General features: G+C 42.1%; 1 protein-coding gene across 3 annotated transcripts in view; it reads right to left on the bottom strand.

Annotated features, from left to right (window-relative positions):
* The window catches only part of LOC149434870 (serine/threonine-protein kinase 38-like), a 72,940-nt gene that overhangs the window by 13,275 nt on the left and 39,452 nt on the right, over positions 1-20,213 (bottom strand). For 2 of the 3 annotated variants that reach the window (XM_089663282.1, XM_089663284.1), the window contains exons 2-7: positions 9,770-9,914; positions 6,906-6,957; positions 6,167-6,289; positions 5,124-5,207; positions 2,795-2,918; positions 1,805-1,959 (exon numbers count right to left, since the gene is read on the bottom strand). In XM_089663282.1, the coding sequence (XP_089519408.1) occupies positions 1,805-1,959; positions 2,795-2,918; positions 5,124-5,207; positions 6,167-6,289; positions 6,906-6,957; positions 9,770-9,903 (672 nt within the window). In that variant the 5' untranslated portion in view covers positions 9,904-9,914. Of the gene's footprint in view, positions 1-1,804; positions 1,960-2,794; positions 2,919-5,123; positions 5,208-6,166; positions 6,290-6,905; positions 6,958-9,769; positions 9,915-12,955; positions 13,069-20,213 lie in introns of those variants that run through there. The other variant, XM_089663283.1, reaches the window with a different exon arrangement.

Genomic DNA, 20,213 nt, shown 5'->3' with positions numbered 1-20,213 from the left:
CAGTGTCCTCAATACTTTCCTCCCTAAGATCTTCAAATAAAGGAGGTTCTGCTTCTCATTCCTGAGCAGGGTCAGGGGGATAAGAGGATGTGTGGTGTTTCTGGCTTTTGCAAATCGAAGGTTCGAGAAATGCAGAAAATTTTCCGAAGAATTCGGATATAGTGGCAGAGAAATCTGCTTTTATCAGACAGGCTGTATTCTGCAGGCCTGAGAGGAAGCTAAAGTCAAATAAGGAAAAAAAAAAGTTTTGCATTTAGTTCTACTTTAACCTAGCCTACAGGGCACTTATACCCCCTTCCTGCCCAGGCCAATTTCCAGCTTTCAGCGCTGTTGCACTTTGAATGAAAATTGCGCAGCCATACAACATTGTACCCATATGAAATTATTATCATTTTTTGTGATAGAGCTTTATTTTGGTGGTATTTAATCACCTCTTGGTTTTTAATTTTTTCTTAAACAAACCAAAAACCACTGAAAATTTTGAAAAAAAAAGCGTTTTCTTAGTTTTTGTTATAAAATTTTGTAAAGAAGTGATTTTTCGCCTTCACTGATATGCGCTAATGAGGCTTCAGTGGTGGGCACGGATAGGTGGCACTGATGAGGAGGCACTGGTAGGTGGCATTGATGGACATTGACAGGTATCACTGATGGGCACTGAAAGGCAGCATTGATCCATGGCACCGATAGGCGGCACTGAAAGGCAGTTCAGATGGGCACTGATATGTGGCATTGATGGGCACTGATATGTGGCATTGATGGGCACTGACACGAGGCACTGATGAGCACTGACACAAGGCACTGATGGACACTGACAGGTGGCACTGCTGGGGCTACACTGATCATCAGGGCACACTGATCATCAGTGCCCTGATAATCAATGTACATATCCCCTCCGTGGAAAGCCGATTACTGGCTCTCCTCTCAAGCTGTCAGCATGACTGCTCGAGTGGAGAGAAATGCCGATAACCGGCATTTCCCTGTTTACATGTGATCAGCTGTGATTGGACACAGCTGATCACATGACATCGTCATGACATCGTCGGCTCTTTCCGTGATCGGTGATCCGAGGGACACAGCACACCGCCGATCGCCACGCGCTCCCTGAGCCACGCATGCGCGGTGATAATGTGAGGACGTCGTATGACGTCCTCCCAGAACAAGAGAACCACCTTGCGCCCGTCATTGGACTATATGGCGGGCAGGAGGTGGTTAAGGATTTGTGCAGTGAGATCCTTCCCACCCTGCTTGAGGCGTTGGGCAAAACTGTTCCTCTTGACAAAAAAAATTTGGAGGGTAGGACCACCAGGTAATAGGCCTGTCCAGTCAGCAGTACATTAGGGTGAGCAATTAGAAGAAATCATGGAAGCAGATTTTTCTGAATTAAGCCTCAGGAAAATGTTATCTCCCTGTCCATCATGCTGCGGCCTGCTAAAGTATATGACCCATCACATGCATACAGATGACAACATTTCTTCAACTTCATGATCTCCAAATCATGTGTCAGAACAGTGACTCAGACTCGCCCAATAAAAGTCTAGGGTAATCCAAGAGCAGCTTGAGGCAGGTCAACTGCAGGCAAAATACAATCGATTCTGAATGACCTCAGAATCATGTTGAGCTGACAGAAGCCCATCGCACATTGACACAAGCTGTAACAATCAAAAGACTAGTCTTTTCAGATGGAAGTAGCCCACATATTACTGTCATAACAGAACTTATTTTGAAGCAAAAAAATAATAATTTTACTAAAGAGAAAAGTTTAAAGGGATATAAAAAAAAAAGTAAAGAGGAACAACAAAAGCACCTTAGCATCCAATAGCAGGTTGTCTGGTTTGATGTCCCGGTGGATGAAGCCCAGCTGATGAATTGCGTCAATGGCCAATACAGTCTCTGCTATGTAGAACTGTGTCTCCTCTTCTGTTAAAGTATCTTTCTTCATTAGTAACGTCATCATGTCACCTAGATGAGCGAGAGTTAATTTTCACTATGGGGGCACAGATAACAAGAAATAGAAAACTATTTTGCTAGTAAAGCCAGGAAGATTTTAAAACCCTTGCCAGGTGTTTATGACAGTATTTCTTGTAAAGAAGGTTTCCTACTACTTCCTGTCCAGGTGATGATGTCAGACAAAACAGGAAGCGAGGGGAAACCTCAGTAGGGACACACAGAGGTTTTAACATTGAACTTCAGACAGATCTAAAAGAAAGAAATGAATGAATGAAGCTCTGTATTAATATATTATTAAGGGCCTGTGTCGATGGCATTAGTTTGACATCAGTTTGAAATGCTTCTGAGATCATTCAGAATTAAATGACAAAGTTTATTCAAGCAGGATTTGCATTCTCAAACTTTTGTAAGAATGCAAAACCCATTTGAAACTAACAAAAATAATCGACACAGGCCCTAAATGTACTGTTTTAAATACAAGCAGTGTAAGTACCTAAATTTGACTTGGTACAAGTGCTCTTGCAATTCCTGTAAGCAGAGCAGAGCTTAGACAGGGGAAAGGGAAAGCAGCACAAGGAGCATGCTGATAGGAGTAGAGAGAAAACTGACAGAAGAGCTCATCAGTCGGTTGTCCCAGTCATTGGCTGGGCAAAGGACAAGTTAGCGTTACTGATATGCTGCAAAAAAATATCAGGTCTCCTTCCCTTTCAGAAAGGGCTGTACTATATGGCAGATCTATGTAAATCTCAGGACTGGATGAACAGTAATACAAATCATTTGGCAGGTAAGCACCCTTATATGTATTTATCTGTGTATTTCACCATTTGCCTGAATTTCAAAAAGTTACCTCCAGGTAAAAATTCCATGATCAAATAGAGATTCCTTTTATCTTGAAAGCTGTAGAACATTTTCACCACCCAGGCACCATCAGCCTCCACTAAGATGTCTCGCTCAGCACGAATATGAGCCACCTACAGGGATTAAAAAAAAAAAAAGTAAGATTTTTTTATTTTGGGTACTTATATAGCGCCGTCAATTTACGCAGCGCTTTTACATATATATTGTACATTCACATCAGTCCCTAACCCTCAAGGGGCGTACAATCTAAGGTCCCTAACTTACATTCATTCATACATACACATACTAGATTTGCACCATATGCAATAATTGGAACACTAAATGCATACATGGTCATGACAATATGAGCTCTGAGGTTATGGAGCGCTCATTGTGAGGACAGAAGTGCTACTGCAAACTTATTTTCTCTAAAATATCACTATAAATAAGTTTGTCTACTAAAGGGACACCTATGCCAGGTTTTTTTTCCCCCTTTAAAGTCCATATCCATGTTTACTTTATTAGTATAGCCCGGGTGTCGGCAACCCGCGGCTCCAGAGCCGCATGCGGCTCTTTTTCATCTTTGCTGCGGCCCCGGAGCACACTGCCCACCAGGTGGTCGGCAAGCCGCAGATCGCGAGCCACATGCGGCTCTTCTGTGTGCCGGGCGCCCGCTCCCCTCCCTCCTCAAAAATCCGGCCCGCGGAGCGTGGAACATTGGCTGTCAGGATGTAGGTGGGGCAGCCAGGATGTAGGCGGGGCAGAGTGACGAACTCCTCTCTCAGTCCGCCCTGAAGACCAGAACGGCGCGGGAACACAGCGAGAGGAACGCGCGGAGCAAAGGTAAGTGAATTGAGACAATATGGGGGATGAATTACTATGTGGGGGATGAATTACTATGGGGGATGAATTACTATGGGGGATGAATTACTATGGGGGAAGAATTACTATATGGGGGATGAATTACTATGGGGGATGAATTACTATGGGGGATGAATTACTATGGGGGATGAATTACTATGGGGGATGAATTACTATGGGGGATGAATTACTATGTGGGATGAATTACTATGTGGGATGAATTACTATGGGGGATGAATTACTATATGGGGGATGAATTACTATATGGGGGATGAATTACTATGGGGGATGAATTACTATGGGGGATGAATTACTATGGGGGATGAATTACTATATGGGGGATGAATTACTATGGGGGATGAATTACTATATGGGGGATGAATTACTATGGGGGAAGAATTACTATATGGGGGATGAATTACTATGTGGGGGATGAATTACTATGTGGGGGATGAATTACTATGTGGGGGATGAATTACTATGTGGGGGATGAATTACTATGTGGGGGATGAATTACTATATGGGGGATGAATTACTATATGGGGGATGAATTACTATATGGGGGATGAATTACACTATGGGGGATGAATTACACTATGGGGGATGAATTACACTATGGGGGATGAATTACACTATGGGGGATGAATTACTATGGGGGATGAATTACTATATGGGGGATGTATTTTCAGTTTTAAAAATGTGGCTGTCAAAATAAATTTCAATCGTGGTTTTGGCGAGATTTGGCTCAGTTGAAAAAAAAGGTTGCCCACCACTGACCTAAGGCTATGATTGTGATTATGAAGATACACTGTGGCCCTGATTAACCCTTTGCTTACTGGGCCCTTAAACCCCCTTCATGACCAGAGTGCTTTTTGCAATATATGCAGTGTTGGATTTGTTATAAATGTTGCAATGGTTTTGCGGCTCCCAGTCTTTTTTTTCCCTTCGGAAACGGGTCCAAGTGGCTCTTTATGTCTTAAAGGTTGCAGACCCCTGGTATAGCCCAAACACCCCGAATATTTCCCCGTAGATGAGCTTTAATAGAATTATGCTGTACAGGCTACAGGAGAAGCAAATATTTACATTCTTTTAAGACATGAAGTTTGTCTTTCTAGACTGGTGCAAAGGGTTAGAACAACTGACACGTTTTTATTGCCTTTCTAGTCAGGAAATTCAATTCCCGTCCAGATGGCAGATGTTTAGAGGGACCAGAAATGATAAGATAGCTCTCTAATGGAGAGACAGACAGCAACAAGCACAAAAGTAAAAACCTGACTGATGTTCTAACTCTTCCCAAATATATTCAAAATTATAAATACATTTTGGATGGCGTTGGAATTTAAATCAACCTTTTCCCCGCCATTCAAACTAAATCATGGGCTGGGATGGATATTTAGAAGCTGCACTATAGGTAGATGACTCATATCTGGGCAGGGAAGAAGATAAGACAGACAAGAAAGTTTGAGTTTTGTACAAACCTGTTCCTTCTCCAACATGTCCGCTTTCCTGAGGATCTTCATTGCATAGATGTGTCCCGTGTCCTTCTTCTGAACTAGACGCACCTGAAATAGCATACAAACATTAAATGTGCATGCATCCATGACAATCTGCTGCAAAACATGATGAAAAATGTCAAGTAATGTTTGTATGCTTTTTAAATGAAAGGGAGGGCTTGTCACTCCAGTGTGACTCTCTGTGTAGTCTATGTAATCTGATTTCTCATGCTCAGTTCTATTTTATAAATCTTTATATATGCAATCTCTGCGGAAGAGCTTATAAAGTGTTTAGCTTGGCAGTTTGTCCCAAAAGCCCTTCTACCACACTTTTATGGATTGCAGTATGACCGTTAAAGTGGACCTGAAGTCAAAAAATGAAGGTTGGCTTTGCTATAGGAAATGGAAGCATCTAGTAATGTTACTTTTTTCTAAGCAGTACCATGAAAAACGTACCTTTATCTAGAATTCCTTCTAAAAAAAAAAAAAAAGGAGAGCACTTCCTGGTATGCGAGTGCCTATGCAATCCTGTGTCTACAGCCTCATAGCTGTATGTCTGCACTTTGAGAGCTAAGGCACTGCTGCCCCCGACTGCTAGTTTCAAGAAATTTGAAGTGAGATTTATTATGTCACTACTGTGCTGCTAATTGTTCTCCGTGATGGAAAGGAAGCTGTGCAGTGCAAGTCCCTGCTTCATCCATTCTGTTGATCTGTGCTTCCTCCATTTCTCCTGCTGCTTCTGGAGTACTGGCCTACTAGTCACTAGATGGCCAGCTCTGATATGAGGAAGTCAATCCCTTCTTCTATCAAGCTGGCTACCTCTACAGAGGTGACAGACACAGAGCAGAACAAGGCATGGTAAGTTATTAATATTGCAATTATCAAACTCTGAGAGACCACAGGCAATACTGGCAACTTGCAATTTGCCTGTGTTTTGTTGGATACAGCTTCAAGAGTTCAGTTCCTCTATAAAGTAAATGATTTCAGTAAATGTCTGCTATAAATTGCAACATCCATGAAAAACTAACCTCTCCAAATGCCCCCCGACCAATGACTTTGAGTGACTCAAAATCATCCAATCCCAGTCTGGTCCTCTTCAACCGCAGGAATTCCGTTTCCTTTCTGGCATGCTGTGAGCGCCGAAGCCTTTTCTAATTAAAAAAAAAAAAAATCAATCAATTTTGAAAAACCTAGCTGCAATACAGCATTTTTAAATGAAAAGGATTGGTCTTATCAATAAGAAAAACTAAACCTCAATCATAGCAAAATTTAGAGAATCTTCGTGAAAAACAGATTAGAGAAGAAACTTAAAGAAAAGAAAAAAAAAATGAACAGCTGCTGGAGGTTACTAGTTAGTGTGCAACATTCTTGCAGAGTTCTATTATAACACTAGAGGGCAGAAAAAGTAAAGAAAATAACTACAGTTCTCAGTCTGAACAGAAAACGAATAAATTGACGATTTCTGATGATACATTGGTAAATGGATTTTCAAATAATCCTCTCCGTACAGTAATAGAGTCAAGTCAGCTTTAAACTTTGTGTAATTATGGACTAGTAGAGCCTTGTGCTGTCTTAGCATATGCAGACATTGTGCCTAACTGGCAGAGATATTTGTCCATTTATTGACTCTTTGGTGGCAACGATTGAAAAGACTAGCATGACATTTCAGGGTGGAGCTCAACAATTACTCACTGCCTGATGAGTTGGATTGAAAACAAACACTTTGTAACGGGACAGAAATAAGCCAAATAATTATAAATAACTGACCTCATCATCACCCAATCCTTCCTCTTCCATGGCAATTTCCAGTTTCTTCTGCCTTCAAGCAAAGAAAGCATATTAAACGTTAAATGTTCATTCCATCTAAACATCACACTTTAGCTCTGAATGGTAACCAACGCATCAAAGCAGAATTAAACCCATCGATTTAAGGGCTTGCTCACACTATACGTGTATGAAACTGATGTGCAGATTTCACTTGCAGAGACATCAGTTTACATCAGTTTTCATGCGTGTTTCAATGAGTTTTATACACGTTGCAGATTCCTGCGCAGAACAAAATCTGCACGATACTAGTGTTGTGGTGTGAACAGGGCACATAAAGCACAGCTGATTTTATTGTGTCCATGCAGAAAAACTGATGTCTCTTCATCATGGTGTGAACAAGCCCTAACTGTTTCATTTGCTTGTGCTCTCAACCGAACTGTTGAACCAACAAATGGCGGGTGTCAAAACTGTTCACATGTGCAGCACCACAGCAGTTGCAGATCAAATAGAGGCTAAGATGGCAGCTTCCTTGGCTGAAAAGGATAGGAGGGTTTAGTTCTGCATTAAGTAACTGTCCATCTTACATTTTAGGGTACCCTCATTAAGGTTTCAAAAAAAACTAAAAACTAAGACCCCATGTACACGGGACATTTCTGAACAATGGAAACTGACTGCTGGAAAATGTAGGTTAAAAAAAGTCTGTTCAGCTACGTTTGCATAACGCGTTTATGCGTGTTTGCGTTTAGAAGTGTTTTTTAAAGATAAGCACAGGAGAACCTCCCAAATGCCCAGAATGCACTGAAAAGTGGTAAATTATTAACTATTTCAGACTGTTTCAGAGAAATACAGAGAGTAGAAGAAGACAGCAGTAGGTGTTGAGATAATTAGGTGTGAGTTGCTCATTAACATTTCTTTTGTTTCCAAGGGTGGGAAGGTGTCTGGTGGAGTGAGTCATTAAGGTCACCTGGCAGGGGGTTTTCAGGAGGAATTTGAGGTGGGAATGGTCATTAACATATCTTTTGTTTCCAAGGGTGGGAGAGGTCTGAGGTGTGAATTGGTCATTACAATATGTGACAAGCTTGATAGGAAGATCCTGTATTCAGTGTTTTGTCCATCTGAGCACCCTGAAAACTCTTTGCATGCATTTTTCACGATGAAAAAGGCTCTGGACAGCATTGGGAACAGCATGGATTTAAAAAAATTTTTAAACGCTTATAAATGCGATTTGCGTTTGAAACGCTGATAACATCAACATCTAAAACGCAAGTTTGTTGCGTTCAAAAAAACGACTGTAAACTCAACTGCCTGTAAATGAAGATGTGTACATGGACACATAGGAAAACATAAGGGTGAGTTCAGGGGCTGCTGAAAAAAACGCTGAACAGCTCCTAAACATAAGTTTAGCAGCTGCAGTGTACATGAGCCCTAATGATGAACATCAGGCAGATATAAAACCACTAACTAATACATTTCCATAAATACATTTTCACATGTAGCTAGTACCTGACTCTATCTTGATATTACCCTCTGTTAAATTCCTGTATGGCAGTAGTCACCTTTGAAGAGGGAAAGCGGCACTCTGAACTAATCACACTTTGCTGCATGCACATGTGCTTTTAAGGAACACCCTGACAGCAGGTGAGCAATGTCCTCACCTGTTCAGTGCTCTCTTATTGTCTGATCACAGGTTAGAGATGAGGAGATGACCAAGTTGTATTTAATAACTACAGTGAAGAAAAATTAGGTCCCCAAGCTGTTGTACTGTCAAAACACCAGACTAAATTCAAAATTTTGGGCCCCCCCGGAGACTTTCCTATAATGTACAAGCATGAACAGCATATTTGCACATTATGATAGATTTCCCTAGCAAAGCGATCTTCTGCAGTGAGGCAATGTCAGCGCTCCCCTTTGTCGCTGGGGCATCCATCTTCTTCAAAGTTCAGAGATTTTGGCTTCTTCATTTGCCAGGCCTGGATGACTTAATTCCCATGCATGCGCATGGGAGTTACTTCATTCCAACACAGAATGGTGTCAAGCAAGCTGGCCAGAACGTGTTGGGAAAGCTTTTAGAATAAATGCCGATGTTGTATTTTCCCATGCATCCCCACCACACAGATTTGAATGTGCCCCAAGACAATTAACTCTTCGCAATCCACAAAAGTACATGGAGTAAAACAAAACATTTCATATCAGACTGATATTTTGCAACTATTTAGATCCAAATAATTCTAATTGCATCCAAGTAAAAACCACTGCCACATACTTCAGGAAGTAGGTAACTGAATTAAAGAGTAACTCCACTTTTGTTGAGAAAAAAAAAAACATTTCCCTCTGGGTGATCTAAGTATTTTAACAAACTTTGCAGATTCCTACTTTTTGTTCTTCTGAGGAAATAGCGGTTTGTTTGTCTGTGTGCAAAGTGAATGTGAATGGGAGTGACCTTAAAAATCAATTAATCAGTCACTGAACATGCAGGGTTCTAATGAAGAAAGTTGAAGTTTCATCCCTTTAGACGTAATTTTGGATTTTTGGAAGCATCTCTCTAAAAATTTAATTTTTGTTGCAGGGGATGCTCAAAAACTGACTTGTATCTCAATGAAGACTTCTGGGAAAATCAGTGAGCCAATCACACAAGCAGGAAATTACATTTCTGGGGGGGGGGGGGGGGGGGGTTCCATACACCATACGTGAAAGGAAAGGTGATTTTAAATAACATTTAATTACAATATGACTTGTTTAACAATTGAATACTGTATGCCATTTTTTGCCACAAAAGTGGAGTTACCCTTTAAGAAAAGAAGTCACAGGAGAAATTAAAACTGAAATGTGTGGACACCCTACTATGGACATCAGTGAGGAATTACCTGGTCTCCCGTTCTTCATGCTGTAGTATGAGGTTGCTATAAAAAGTTTCCAGGGTAAGCTTGGCAACGGTTACTCTCTCGCGGGTGTGGTTACTCATAGGAAAGGAAGTGGCATTCCCAGCAGTCACTGCCATAGTAACACGTGCTAAAAAACACAAATTAGTAAAAGATGTCAGGCAAAAGTATCAAGAGAAGATCCAAGTCATGCCTAAGGGTACAGCCAGTTCTTAGCCAGGCAGCACTGCGTAAGCACCCCATTTCCTGCTGTGGAAAAACTAATGGTCTATGGATACAAGTAATGCACCTTACTTACTTTTTTTAAACACTTATTAACCTTGTTGGGTTCACATGATCACACTGCGCACACACGTGTTATGCTGTGCGTTGATATGCACTGCGTTAAGGCAACTCATTCTTTGCATAGGCTAACAAACCAAAACGGTACATGCAGAATTTTTGGCAATGCAGTGCACAACAATGCATATGCATTGAGAAGGTGCCTTGGGGTGCTATTCAGACTGAAGGGCCCTGCTTCACACCAACGTGCATGGCAGTGTGAACACAGCCTTACAAAGGTACGAGAGCACTGTGAAATTTAAAAAGACCTTGGAAAAAAAAATTCTTAGTCTGCAAAAATTAAAACATAGCTAAAAACAAAAACAAAAAACAAACAAAAACAAAAAACAAACAAAAACAAAAAACAAACAAAAACAAACAAAAAACACAAAACAAACAAAAAAAACAAAACAAACAAAACAAACAAAAAAAAACTTACCTTTCCTTCTGTGTCCCTCGTTGGCATCTTCTGCTGGTTGCTAGACTTCGGTTGTCTTTATTGCGCCTACACAGTCATTCCAGAACACAGGCGCTGCACACTGGAGAGTAAACTCAGCTGTGCCTATGCAGCTCAGTGTACATTTCAAAGAAGACTGCAAGCAGGCATTTCGGTTTCTTCTATTGCAGAAGAGACACTGCATGTCTCTTCTGCAACATAGAGCTGCCTGCTCGCTGTTTTTGACAGCAGGACGTTAGTTCCAATTTAAGTAAACCGTACTCAAAACTAAACACACTTACAACCACCTCACCAACATGTCAATATTAAAGGGACCTGATTATTTAAAAAAAAATAAAAAAATTGCATAGTTAATTTGCGCTGTGAACTACATGTACAATCATTCTGTGTGAACTAATCAGCATTCACTCATTAAATTTAGAGTAGAGTATTTATTGTACAATGTATAAAGCGGTTCTTGTTGTGCAAATTGGGCAAAATCAGATATTCTGAAAGCAGAAATAAACCCTGCTATTGTTTTCAGGCAAGAAAGCTGCCATCATAGCCTCTGATTGATCTGCAATTGCCATGATGTTGCACGTGATCAGTTAGAACACCAGTCATTGGATGGTTTTACAGGTTGGTTGAGAACACAAGCAAATGTGACAATCAGCATTCCTGGCATGAATGGAATGTAACTTTTTTGAAACCATTAAGTTGATGGGTTTAGTTCAGCTTGAATGGTCTTTTCTGTTTAAGTGCTGGTTCACACTCATGCAGTGTGGGAAACTACATGCGATTTGGACAGGAATTGCACCGCATTCCTGTTCCAATCACATGTGAATCTTTGTTCTGCAATTTGAGAATATTCATATTGTATGGCTCAAATCGCACCGAACCCGCACAAAATAGGTGCGTGATCCTTTTCTTTGCTGCACTGGAATTGGAAAACATGGGTACACTGTAATTTGCAACCTGTTTTTGGGATGTTGTTAACATTGACACCTGCAGCAATTCACATGAATGGAGTGTAATTGTGATGCGACGCAGTAAACGCAGAGGAATCACTGCAAATCCTGCACTGCATCAGTGTGAACCAGCACTGAATGTACCTAAGAGTATTTTTGCTTCTAAACAAATGTTTTTAGGGTAGTTTCTCTTCTAATCAAAGGTTTTTAGGGTAGTTTCTCTTCTAATCAAAAGTTTTTAGGGTAGCTTCTCTTTGGCTCTGACTCCAAAAGTGGTATAGCCAGACATAGCAAAGCTATCAGCATGTTGGAGAGAGGGGCAGAAATGGCAGCTTATATTTTCCTCATGAAACAGTCACTTTAAGTTATTACTAACCTACTAAGTGACATATCGGCATGGATGTCACTCCACTTCCTCAAAATCAATCTTTCCAAAACTGAGCTCCTAGTATTCCCCCCAGCCCGTGCCCCCTCCCCTGACTTCTCCATCAAGATCAATAACACAATCATCAGTCCCTCCCCTCATGCCAGGGTACTAGGTGTAATCCTAGACTCCCATCTGTCCTTTCAGCCCCAAATCCAATCACTGTCCAAATCTTGTAGACTTCACCTCCGCAACATCTCCAAGATACGGCCGTTCTTAACCTCGGAAACCACTAAGCAACTTATCCACTCCCTTGTTATCTCCCGCCTTGACTACTGTAACTCCCTCCTCATTTGCCTACCTCATCGCAGGGTGTTCCCTTTTCAGTCCATCATGAATGCTGCTGCCAGACTCATCCACCTTACTAACCGTTCTGTATTTGCCACCCCTCTCTGCCAATCCCTCCACTGGCTTCCCGTTGCCCAACGGATAAAATTCAAAACATTAATAACGTATAAAGCCATTTATAACTCTGCTCCAAATTACATCACCGATCTTGCCTCCAAATATCACCCAAACCGTATTCTCCGCTCCTCGTACGACCTCTTGCTCTCTAGCTCCCTTGTCTCCTCCTCCCATACTCATCTCCAGGACTTCTCCAGGGCTTCCCCCATCCTCTGGAACTCTCTACCCCAATTTATCAGACTATCGCCTACTCTGCTCATTTTTGATCTCTGAAAACCTATCTCTTCAGGGAAGCCTATCCTGCCCTCAGCTAACAATGGAATCTTCTACTCCTCCTACCAGTCCATCCCCCACAGTTACTACATTTTGTATCACTAGCCCCTCCCTCCTAGATTGTAAGCTCCAAGGAGCAGGGCCCTCCTAACCCTCTTGTATTGAACTGTATTGTTGCTGTATTGTCTATATTGTAAAGCACTAAGCAAACTGTTGGTGCTATATAAATCCTGAATAATAATAGTATAAAAAAAGAAAAATTAAAAAAAAAAAATGAATAACTACACATAAGATTTGGGTTACAAAACACTCCCGATACTTTTGTTAAATGAAATCCTACTTACCAACTGTATTTCCCTGCTAAACCTGCCACCCAGGCTCTTGCGATACAAGGAAAGTAAAGCCCATAATAGCACACTACACAGAGGACACGACTTGGAACGTAGAGCCGAGAGCTCGGCATTATCTGGACGCTGCTGGGTGTGTCATGAACAGTCTGGCAATGGAAGCATCGGAAGTGAAAAACAGTTGGTGGAGGAAGGAAGCACCTGCCACAAGTAGAACGTGAACTTTCTCCAGATACTCTTAAAGGTACTTCAAAAAGCAACATGTTCACAGTCCTGGACGCACAATCACCAGACTTGTCCCCCTTCAGTGCTGACACAGTGCTCATGATCTGTAGGTGGGACAGTTTGAGAACTACTCCTCTGTAAAGCAGTCCAACAAACTGAACATATATTGACTGAGCTTTCTTCTGCTACCATCTGCTTGTGAATTAGGGGGAAAATAATAAAAAGACATTTAACAGAAACCCAATCACTAAAATCTTTTAATCCATCAGTGTGAACGGATGTTGCGCCTCTAGCTCCACATAGCTGTTAAATGACTTCTCATCGGTTTCCACCAAAACACATCTACATTTTGAAAATTCTCCAAGCTGTGCCACCCATGTGCTGCACTTCACCTGAACTTTGAGTCAGGGAGCACATACTGTGCAATGGTTATATGATGCTTCAGGGTTCATATGTGTCACACTGCACACGCATGCCCTAAATCAGTGAGGACCCCAGCCACACTAGGCATTAGCACCCCTAACACACCACCCAAGAGGCCACTCTGCACATGCACACCCCTTGCACCGCACCGAGCATGCGTTTACCTAGCATGGCAACCAACCTGGCACAATATGAAAGACAACCTGCCCTAATGCACACACATGCCCTTTACACAGTGCCAGAGAGCACACAGATGGAGAAAAACCTGTCCAGGAACACGCCGTCAGGGAAACTCAAAGGAGACCCCAGCAAAGCAACGGAGCCACCCTTACAGACAGAAATAGTTCACACTCCAATACAAAAGCTAATTATAGTACAAACAGATACTGAAAGTAGAACTGTAGGTATTTTTTTTCTTATTTTGAATAGAGCGAGGAAGGCTTACAACCCCCCACATTTTTTTTTGCCATGTGTCCCATTGGGAATATTTCCCTTCACTTCCTGTCCCATAGCCAAAACAGGAAGTGAGAGATAATCCCTGCAAACTAAGGGAATTCCTTGGAAACCCCGAGGTCACTAGAATTAGTGTCCCCATTGGAAGATTTCTCTTTTATTACTTTTCTGCGGACAACCAAAAATTTGGGATTTTCTTTTACTCTCTCTTTCAATAATAGTGGTAAACAGAACAAAAAGAGAGCGTGAACCTCCTTAACGGGGCACAGGAAAACAATGAAAACCTGATAGGGAGTCTGAACCCTCTCCGCTCTATCCAAAACTGAAAAAAAAGTTTTGCCTTTAGTAATCATTGAACAGATAAAAAAGACTGAAAACAAGCATAAGGCTCCATGCACACGGGGTGTTTTGATAACGCTGGTAACGTCAGCTGTGTAAAGTGACGTTGAAAACATGAGTTTTTCAGCATTTTTGCATTAGCGTTTAGTGGCGTTTTCCCACGTTTGCGTTTTTTTTTAGCTTTTTTGGGCCAAAAATTGGTTTATTTTTTAAAGTCCAAAAACGTCGGTTTTTCAGCTAAAAAAACTCCTCTAAAAACCCACTAGTCCTGGGTTTTTTTTCCAGCCAAAAAACATTCCTTACAGTCCATGTGTGCATGGACACATAGGATAACATGCTGGCCGATTTACTGGCTGTAGAAAAAAAAACATCCAAACCAAAAACAGCCGCTGTAAAAATGTCCAGTGTGCATGAGGACTAACTCAGAGAGTAATATAATGTAATATTCAATATTTTAAAATCTAGAGCTTTCATTCAAATGGCACCTAGTGATCCTGTCATGAAGGCCATTGTTCAGGCATTTCCTATTATAGGAAGACCCTGTTTGTCAACTGTGTTCTTGTGTTGTCACCCAGGCTTCTGATTTACTAGAAATGGCCATTTCAGCACATATTTACACATGGCCCACTAGGGTCACCATCTGAAAATCTGCCCTGAGAAATGCCAAGCAGCTAGCGTATCATCTTCATGTCCAGGTTTTGGGATGTCCAACAAGCTCATACACTTGTGATGGTCAGGTGTTCACACATTTCGGCTCTAAAGTATGTCTTCAGGGGGTAGTCATAATGCAGTTCAGAATTAATGAAAGGCACAATTACAGGCCATGATCCACTTACAAAACACACAGGCTGGCTCTGCAGACACTAGGTGCACAGATAAAATCAGATTTGCCTTTTTTTCCTCTTAAAACAGAAGCTTAGCCTGGCCAAACTAGGTTAGTTTTTGTTCAGCCAGATGCCTCCATCCATACAAAGGAGGAATACTGCCCACCAGGACATTGTATTCTGATAGCGGAATCCAGCTGTAGAAACTGGTCATCTAAAAAGGTGGAGACAAGCTCCTTCAAAAGAAGTTGTTTAAATCCATTTCTGTGAAGTGGGGGAGGACTAGCTGGATTGGATGAGTTTCGAACAGTATATGGCCAGCTCTAGACTTTACACAGATATCTGGAAAAAGCCAAGATAACAGTTTTTCCCAGATAACAAAGGGGATGTCACCCACAAGGTTCACATTAACAGAAAAAAATGATTGATGTGATCTTCACCTATTCAGGATAAGCAAACCATAGCCACTGTGTAGCACTGCTAAGCCGGATCCTGCATATGCAAAGGCCAAAGATGACTGTCCCATGCATGTTTAACCACTTGCCTACCGGGCACTTATACTCCCTTCTTTACCAGGCCAATTTTCAGCTCTGTCGCACTTTGATTGACAATTGCGCGATCATGCAAGATTGTACCAATATGAAATTTTTATCATTTTTTTCTCACAAATAGAGCTTTCTTTTGGTGGTATTTAATCGCCACTGGGCACTTTACTTTTTGCGCTATAAACAAAAAAATTGCAAAAAATTAAAAAAAAAATAATAAGTTTCTTTGTTTCTATTATAACATTTTTCAAACAGGTAATTTTTCTCCTTCACTGATGTGCGTTGATGAGGCGGCACTGACGGGCGGCACTGACGGGCACAGCTGGGCGGCACTGCTGGACGCAGCTGGGCGGCACTGCTGGACGCAGCTGGGCGGCACTGCTGGACGCAGCTGGGCGGCACTGCTGGGCACCGATCATCAGGGCACTGATCATCAGTGCCCTGATGATCGGTGCCGATCCTTGCTCTGACAACTGCCAGTTCTCGGCAGTACTGTCCTCACACTGTGACAGCGTGAGGAAAGTGCAACCGATAGCCGGCAATTGCATTTCCCGGTGATCAGTGTGTCATTGGATACGGCTGATCACGTGGTAAAAGGCCGCTGTGATTCACCTTTTACAATATCACGTGATCAGCTGTGTCCATAGGACACAGCGATCACGGAGATCGCCAGGGGCGTGCAGGAGAGCGCATTCTTGGAGGACGTCATATGACGTCCACCCAGAACAGGCCGGCCGCAGTGAAGCCATCAATTGGCTATCTGCGATCAGCAAGTAGTTAAACCAAGAATGTGTAGTGCACTAACATCCAGACGTATAAATGAAATAAAATAATCATCCAGCTCTGACAGCGTGAGGAAAGTGCAGCCGAGAACCAGCAATTACATTTCCCGGGATCAGCGTGTCATTGGACACGGCTGATCACATGGTAAAAGGCCGCTGTGATTGGCCTTTTACCACATCACATGATCAGCTGTGTCCGTAGGACACAGCGATCACGGAGATCGCCAGGGGCGCGCAGGAAAGCGCGTTCTGGGAGGACGTCATATGACGCCCTCCCAGAACTGGCCGGCCACAGTGTAGCCGTCATTCGGCTATCTGCGGCTGGCAAGTAGTTAAAGAGGGGAAGGAATTGAAAGTCACAACCCCTGTGCAGCAACACTAAGGCCCTATGTACACGGGACACTTCTGAACTATGGAAACTGACTGCTGGAAAAACATAGGTTAAAAAACGTCTGTTTAGCCACATTTGCATTACGCGTTTATGTGCATTTGCATTTAGAAGCGTTTTTTAAAGATAAGCACAGGAGAACCTCCCAAATGCCCAAAATGCACTGAAAAGTGGTAAATTATTAATTATTTTAGACTGTTTCAGAGAAATACAGAGAGTAGAAGAAGACAGCAGTATGTGTTGAGATTAGCTTAGGTGTGAGTTGCTCATTAACATTTCTTTTGTTTCCAAGGGTGGGAAGGTGTCTGGTGGAGTGAGTCATTAAGGTCACCTGGTAGGGGGTCTTCATGAGGAATTTGAGGTGTGAATGGTCATTAACATATCTTTTGTTTCCAAGGGTGGGAGAGGTCTGAGGTGTGAATTGGTCATTACAATGTGTGACAAGCTTGATAGGAACATTCTGTGTTCAGTGTTTTGTCCACCTGAGTACCTTGAAAACGCTTTGCATGCATTTTTCATGATGAAAAAAGGCTCTAAACAGCATTGGGAACTGGAAGAGTTAAAAAAAAAAAAATTCAGCCGCAAACGCTTATAAACGCGATTTACAAGAGTTTTGCATTTGAAACGCTGATAAAATCGACTGCTGAACGCAAGTTTTCTGCGTTAAAAAAAAAAAAAAAAGACTGTAAACTCAAATGCCTGTAAATGACTGTAAACGAAGATGTGTACACATAGGAAAACATTAGGGTGAGTTCAGGGGCTGCTAAAAAAAAACGCTGAACAGCTCCTAAATGTGAGTTTATCAGTTGCAGTGTACATGAGCCCTAAAGCTGCCCATAGATTGTTCGAATCTCAGCCAGATCAGCAGGAACCAGCAGAGAGTTGAACTATCTATTGGCAGACTAACTGTACCCAATTCAATTGTTGTATGACTTTGGTTCAACCAACACGTTGGATTTTTACATGCAATTATTGCCAGCAATTATAGCCATTAGAAATAATCTCTCCCCGTGTCCCCCTGCTGGGAGAACACAGTAGCTCTGTGGGAGGGATTCCCCCATCAACACTGGAGAAAATCACATCATCTGTGGCTTGCCTAAGCCTTTGTTCTGAAATGGGATGTAATAAGCAAATATGGCTGTCCCAGGTACATATAGAAATAAAGAGATGGGAAGGTGCTGAAAGACACAACCACAGTGCAGTTCTAAGCAGAACATGCATGCCATGCACATACATAATTACAAATTAGGCAAAGAAGGAAAGTTTTAGAAAATAATCACACATACTGATAAGAACATTGTCATTAGTCAGATGATGTTCATTTTTTAGCACACTGATTAGAGACAATAGCAGAATGAAAAACAGATGAGATCATCAGTCTGCTGCTTCTCTATTCACTGTCCAGTCACAAGCTGGGGGGACAAGACCTGCAAAGTGTTCCTGAACTGCAGAGAGAAAATTAGATCTCCTCCCATACCAGGCAGGGCTGTGCTGTGTAAATCTAAGGACTGGATGAACAGAAATACAAATGCTTTGGTATGTAAACAGCTCCCATTTATGTATTTAGCCGCTAGTGCCTAGGAGTTCAACTTTAAGATTCCTAAAAATATAATAATAACTCCTTTATGTAACTCATATTCCACTTCCCAGCCCCTGAACAGCGTGGAGGAACATGTGAATTGCTGCAATCAGAAGTCCCTTCTGACATGCTCTGAGGTCACCCTGCTCCGTGAAACGCCCTGAAGTTTACAAAGGATCGGTAAATTAAGAGAACAGTGAGCATTTTCAGAATATGCCACCGCCAGCTTCCAAGTCTGCATAGTTTGGCTGTCTGGCGCTATTTATAGGAGTTTGATGAAAGAAGGGTCTTGTGTGTTTATGCAGGGAGGAAAAACATGTCGGCGATTAGACATAAAAACATGATACAAACGTGAGCCTTAAAAAGGAAATCTGCAAAGATGATTTTCTCCAGAAAAAAAAAAATTCCCTGGAGTCGGCTGATTGCATCAGTCACTGAGCGCATTCATAGTCTCAGCGTACACACTGCTGGTGAATGGTAAGTTCCCCTAAAGCTGAAATCTTAAAGGGTAACTCTACACAACAATAAAATCAACTTATGAACTTCTATGCTTGGTGCTAAAGCCGCCTAAAAGCTCTAGAGCAAATCACTTATATAAGGCAGAAGTACACGTAACAAGAGACATAGGGGGCTGTACTATCTGGCAGAAAATACTAACTGCTTGGCTGTTATGCTGACATACTGGCCTAAAGAACAACTGCAGGCTCCCCCTACCCCCCTGGTGATGTCAATGGTGCTCTCCGCATTAATACACAATAAGCACAGCGACCGGTGGCAACACCCCTCCAGAAGGTGGATCCACAATTCTGCACTCACAGTATGGCCTCTGTCTTCGAGGCTGAGTAATACAGGGTGTCACTCAACCTGGGTCACCATGGGCATCTTGTGGAGCAAAATATGTACTGCGGGGAAGTCCAGATTGAAGGTGAGCATCAGGTTTCAGGCTGGGGAACATTTCTAAAGAAAATGTTGGTTAAAGTGATCTAGTCATGCTGACCTATTCATAATCAGGACAAAATGACAACCCCCCCCCCCCACCTTCCAACACAAGTGTACTACCTTTCCCTGCTCTCCATGTACAGTGCTGAACTTTACTGTTCGAGATAAAGATCTGATCTGCTCCATCATATAACTGTGTTCAGGCCTGGTGATTGGCTGCACAAAAAGCACTGGGTATTTTGTGGTGGCTCTGACAGAGAAACGGGTGAAGGCAAGTAAGAGTGGGTCAAGGGATGGTCTTTAAAGGTTCTGTCACTTTTCCCTGAAGAGACAAACCGACCAAGTTTCTCGAAATTGAGAAAAGGTCAGAAGCCCTATTCTACCTTTTCACCCTGAAAAATGATCTTTATTGCATGTCTATTTTCCCATTGTAAGACAACTGCATGCAGCAAACCTGGCTCTAATCCTACATTTTCTGCTCATAGAAGCTTTGTTTCAATGTTACGTGGGTTTGGAGAATGTTTTTTCTTTTTTTAACTGTTAGAATTTCTTTGCCGTCAGTATGCTCGGGCATGGTTTTCACGCAAAACTCTTCACAACCAAGGAATCGACCACAGGTCCAGTGAGCATCATCCTTTGCCTATAGTTTGGCAGGATTTGCAGCTTGGCTCGTCCTGCTGCAGAACGATCATTATTAATAGAGCAGGACTCTGGCTGCTTTGCAGCATTTCACAAAGCAGTGATGCAATAGAGTAGAC

This window comes from Staurois parvus, unplaced genomic scaffold (assembly GCF_062004578.1).
Source record: "Staurois parvus isolate SC_StPar_1 unplaced genomic scaffold, SC_StPar_1.0 ptg001648l, whole genome shotgun sequence".
Taxonomy (NCBI): Eukaryota; Metazoa; Chordata; class Amphibia; order Anura; family Ranidae; genus Staurois; species Staurois parvus.
This window is presented reverse-complemented; position numbering and strand designations above follow the sequence as displayed.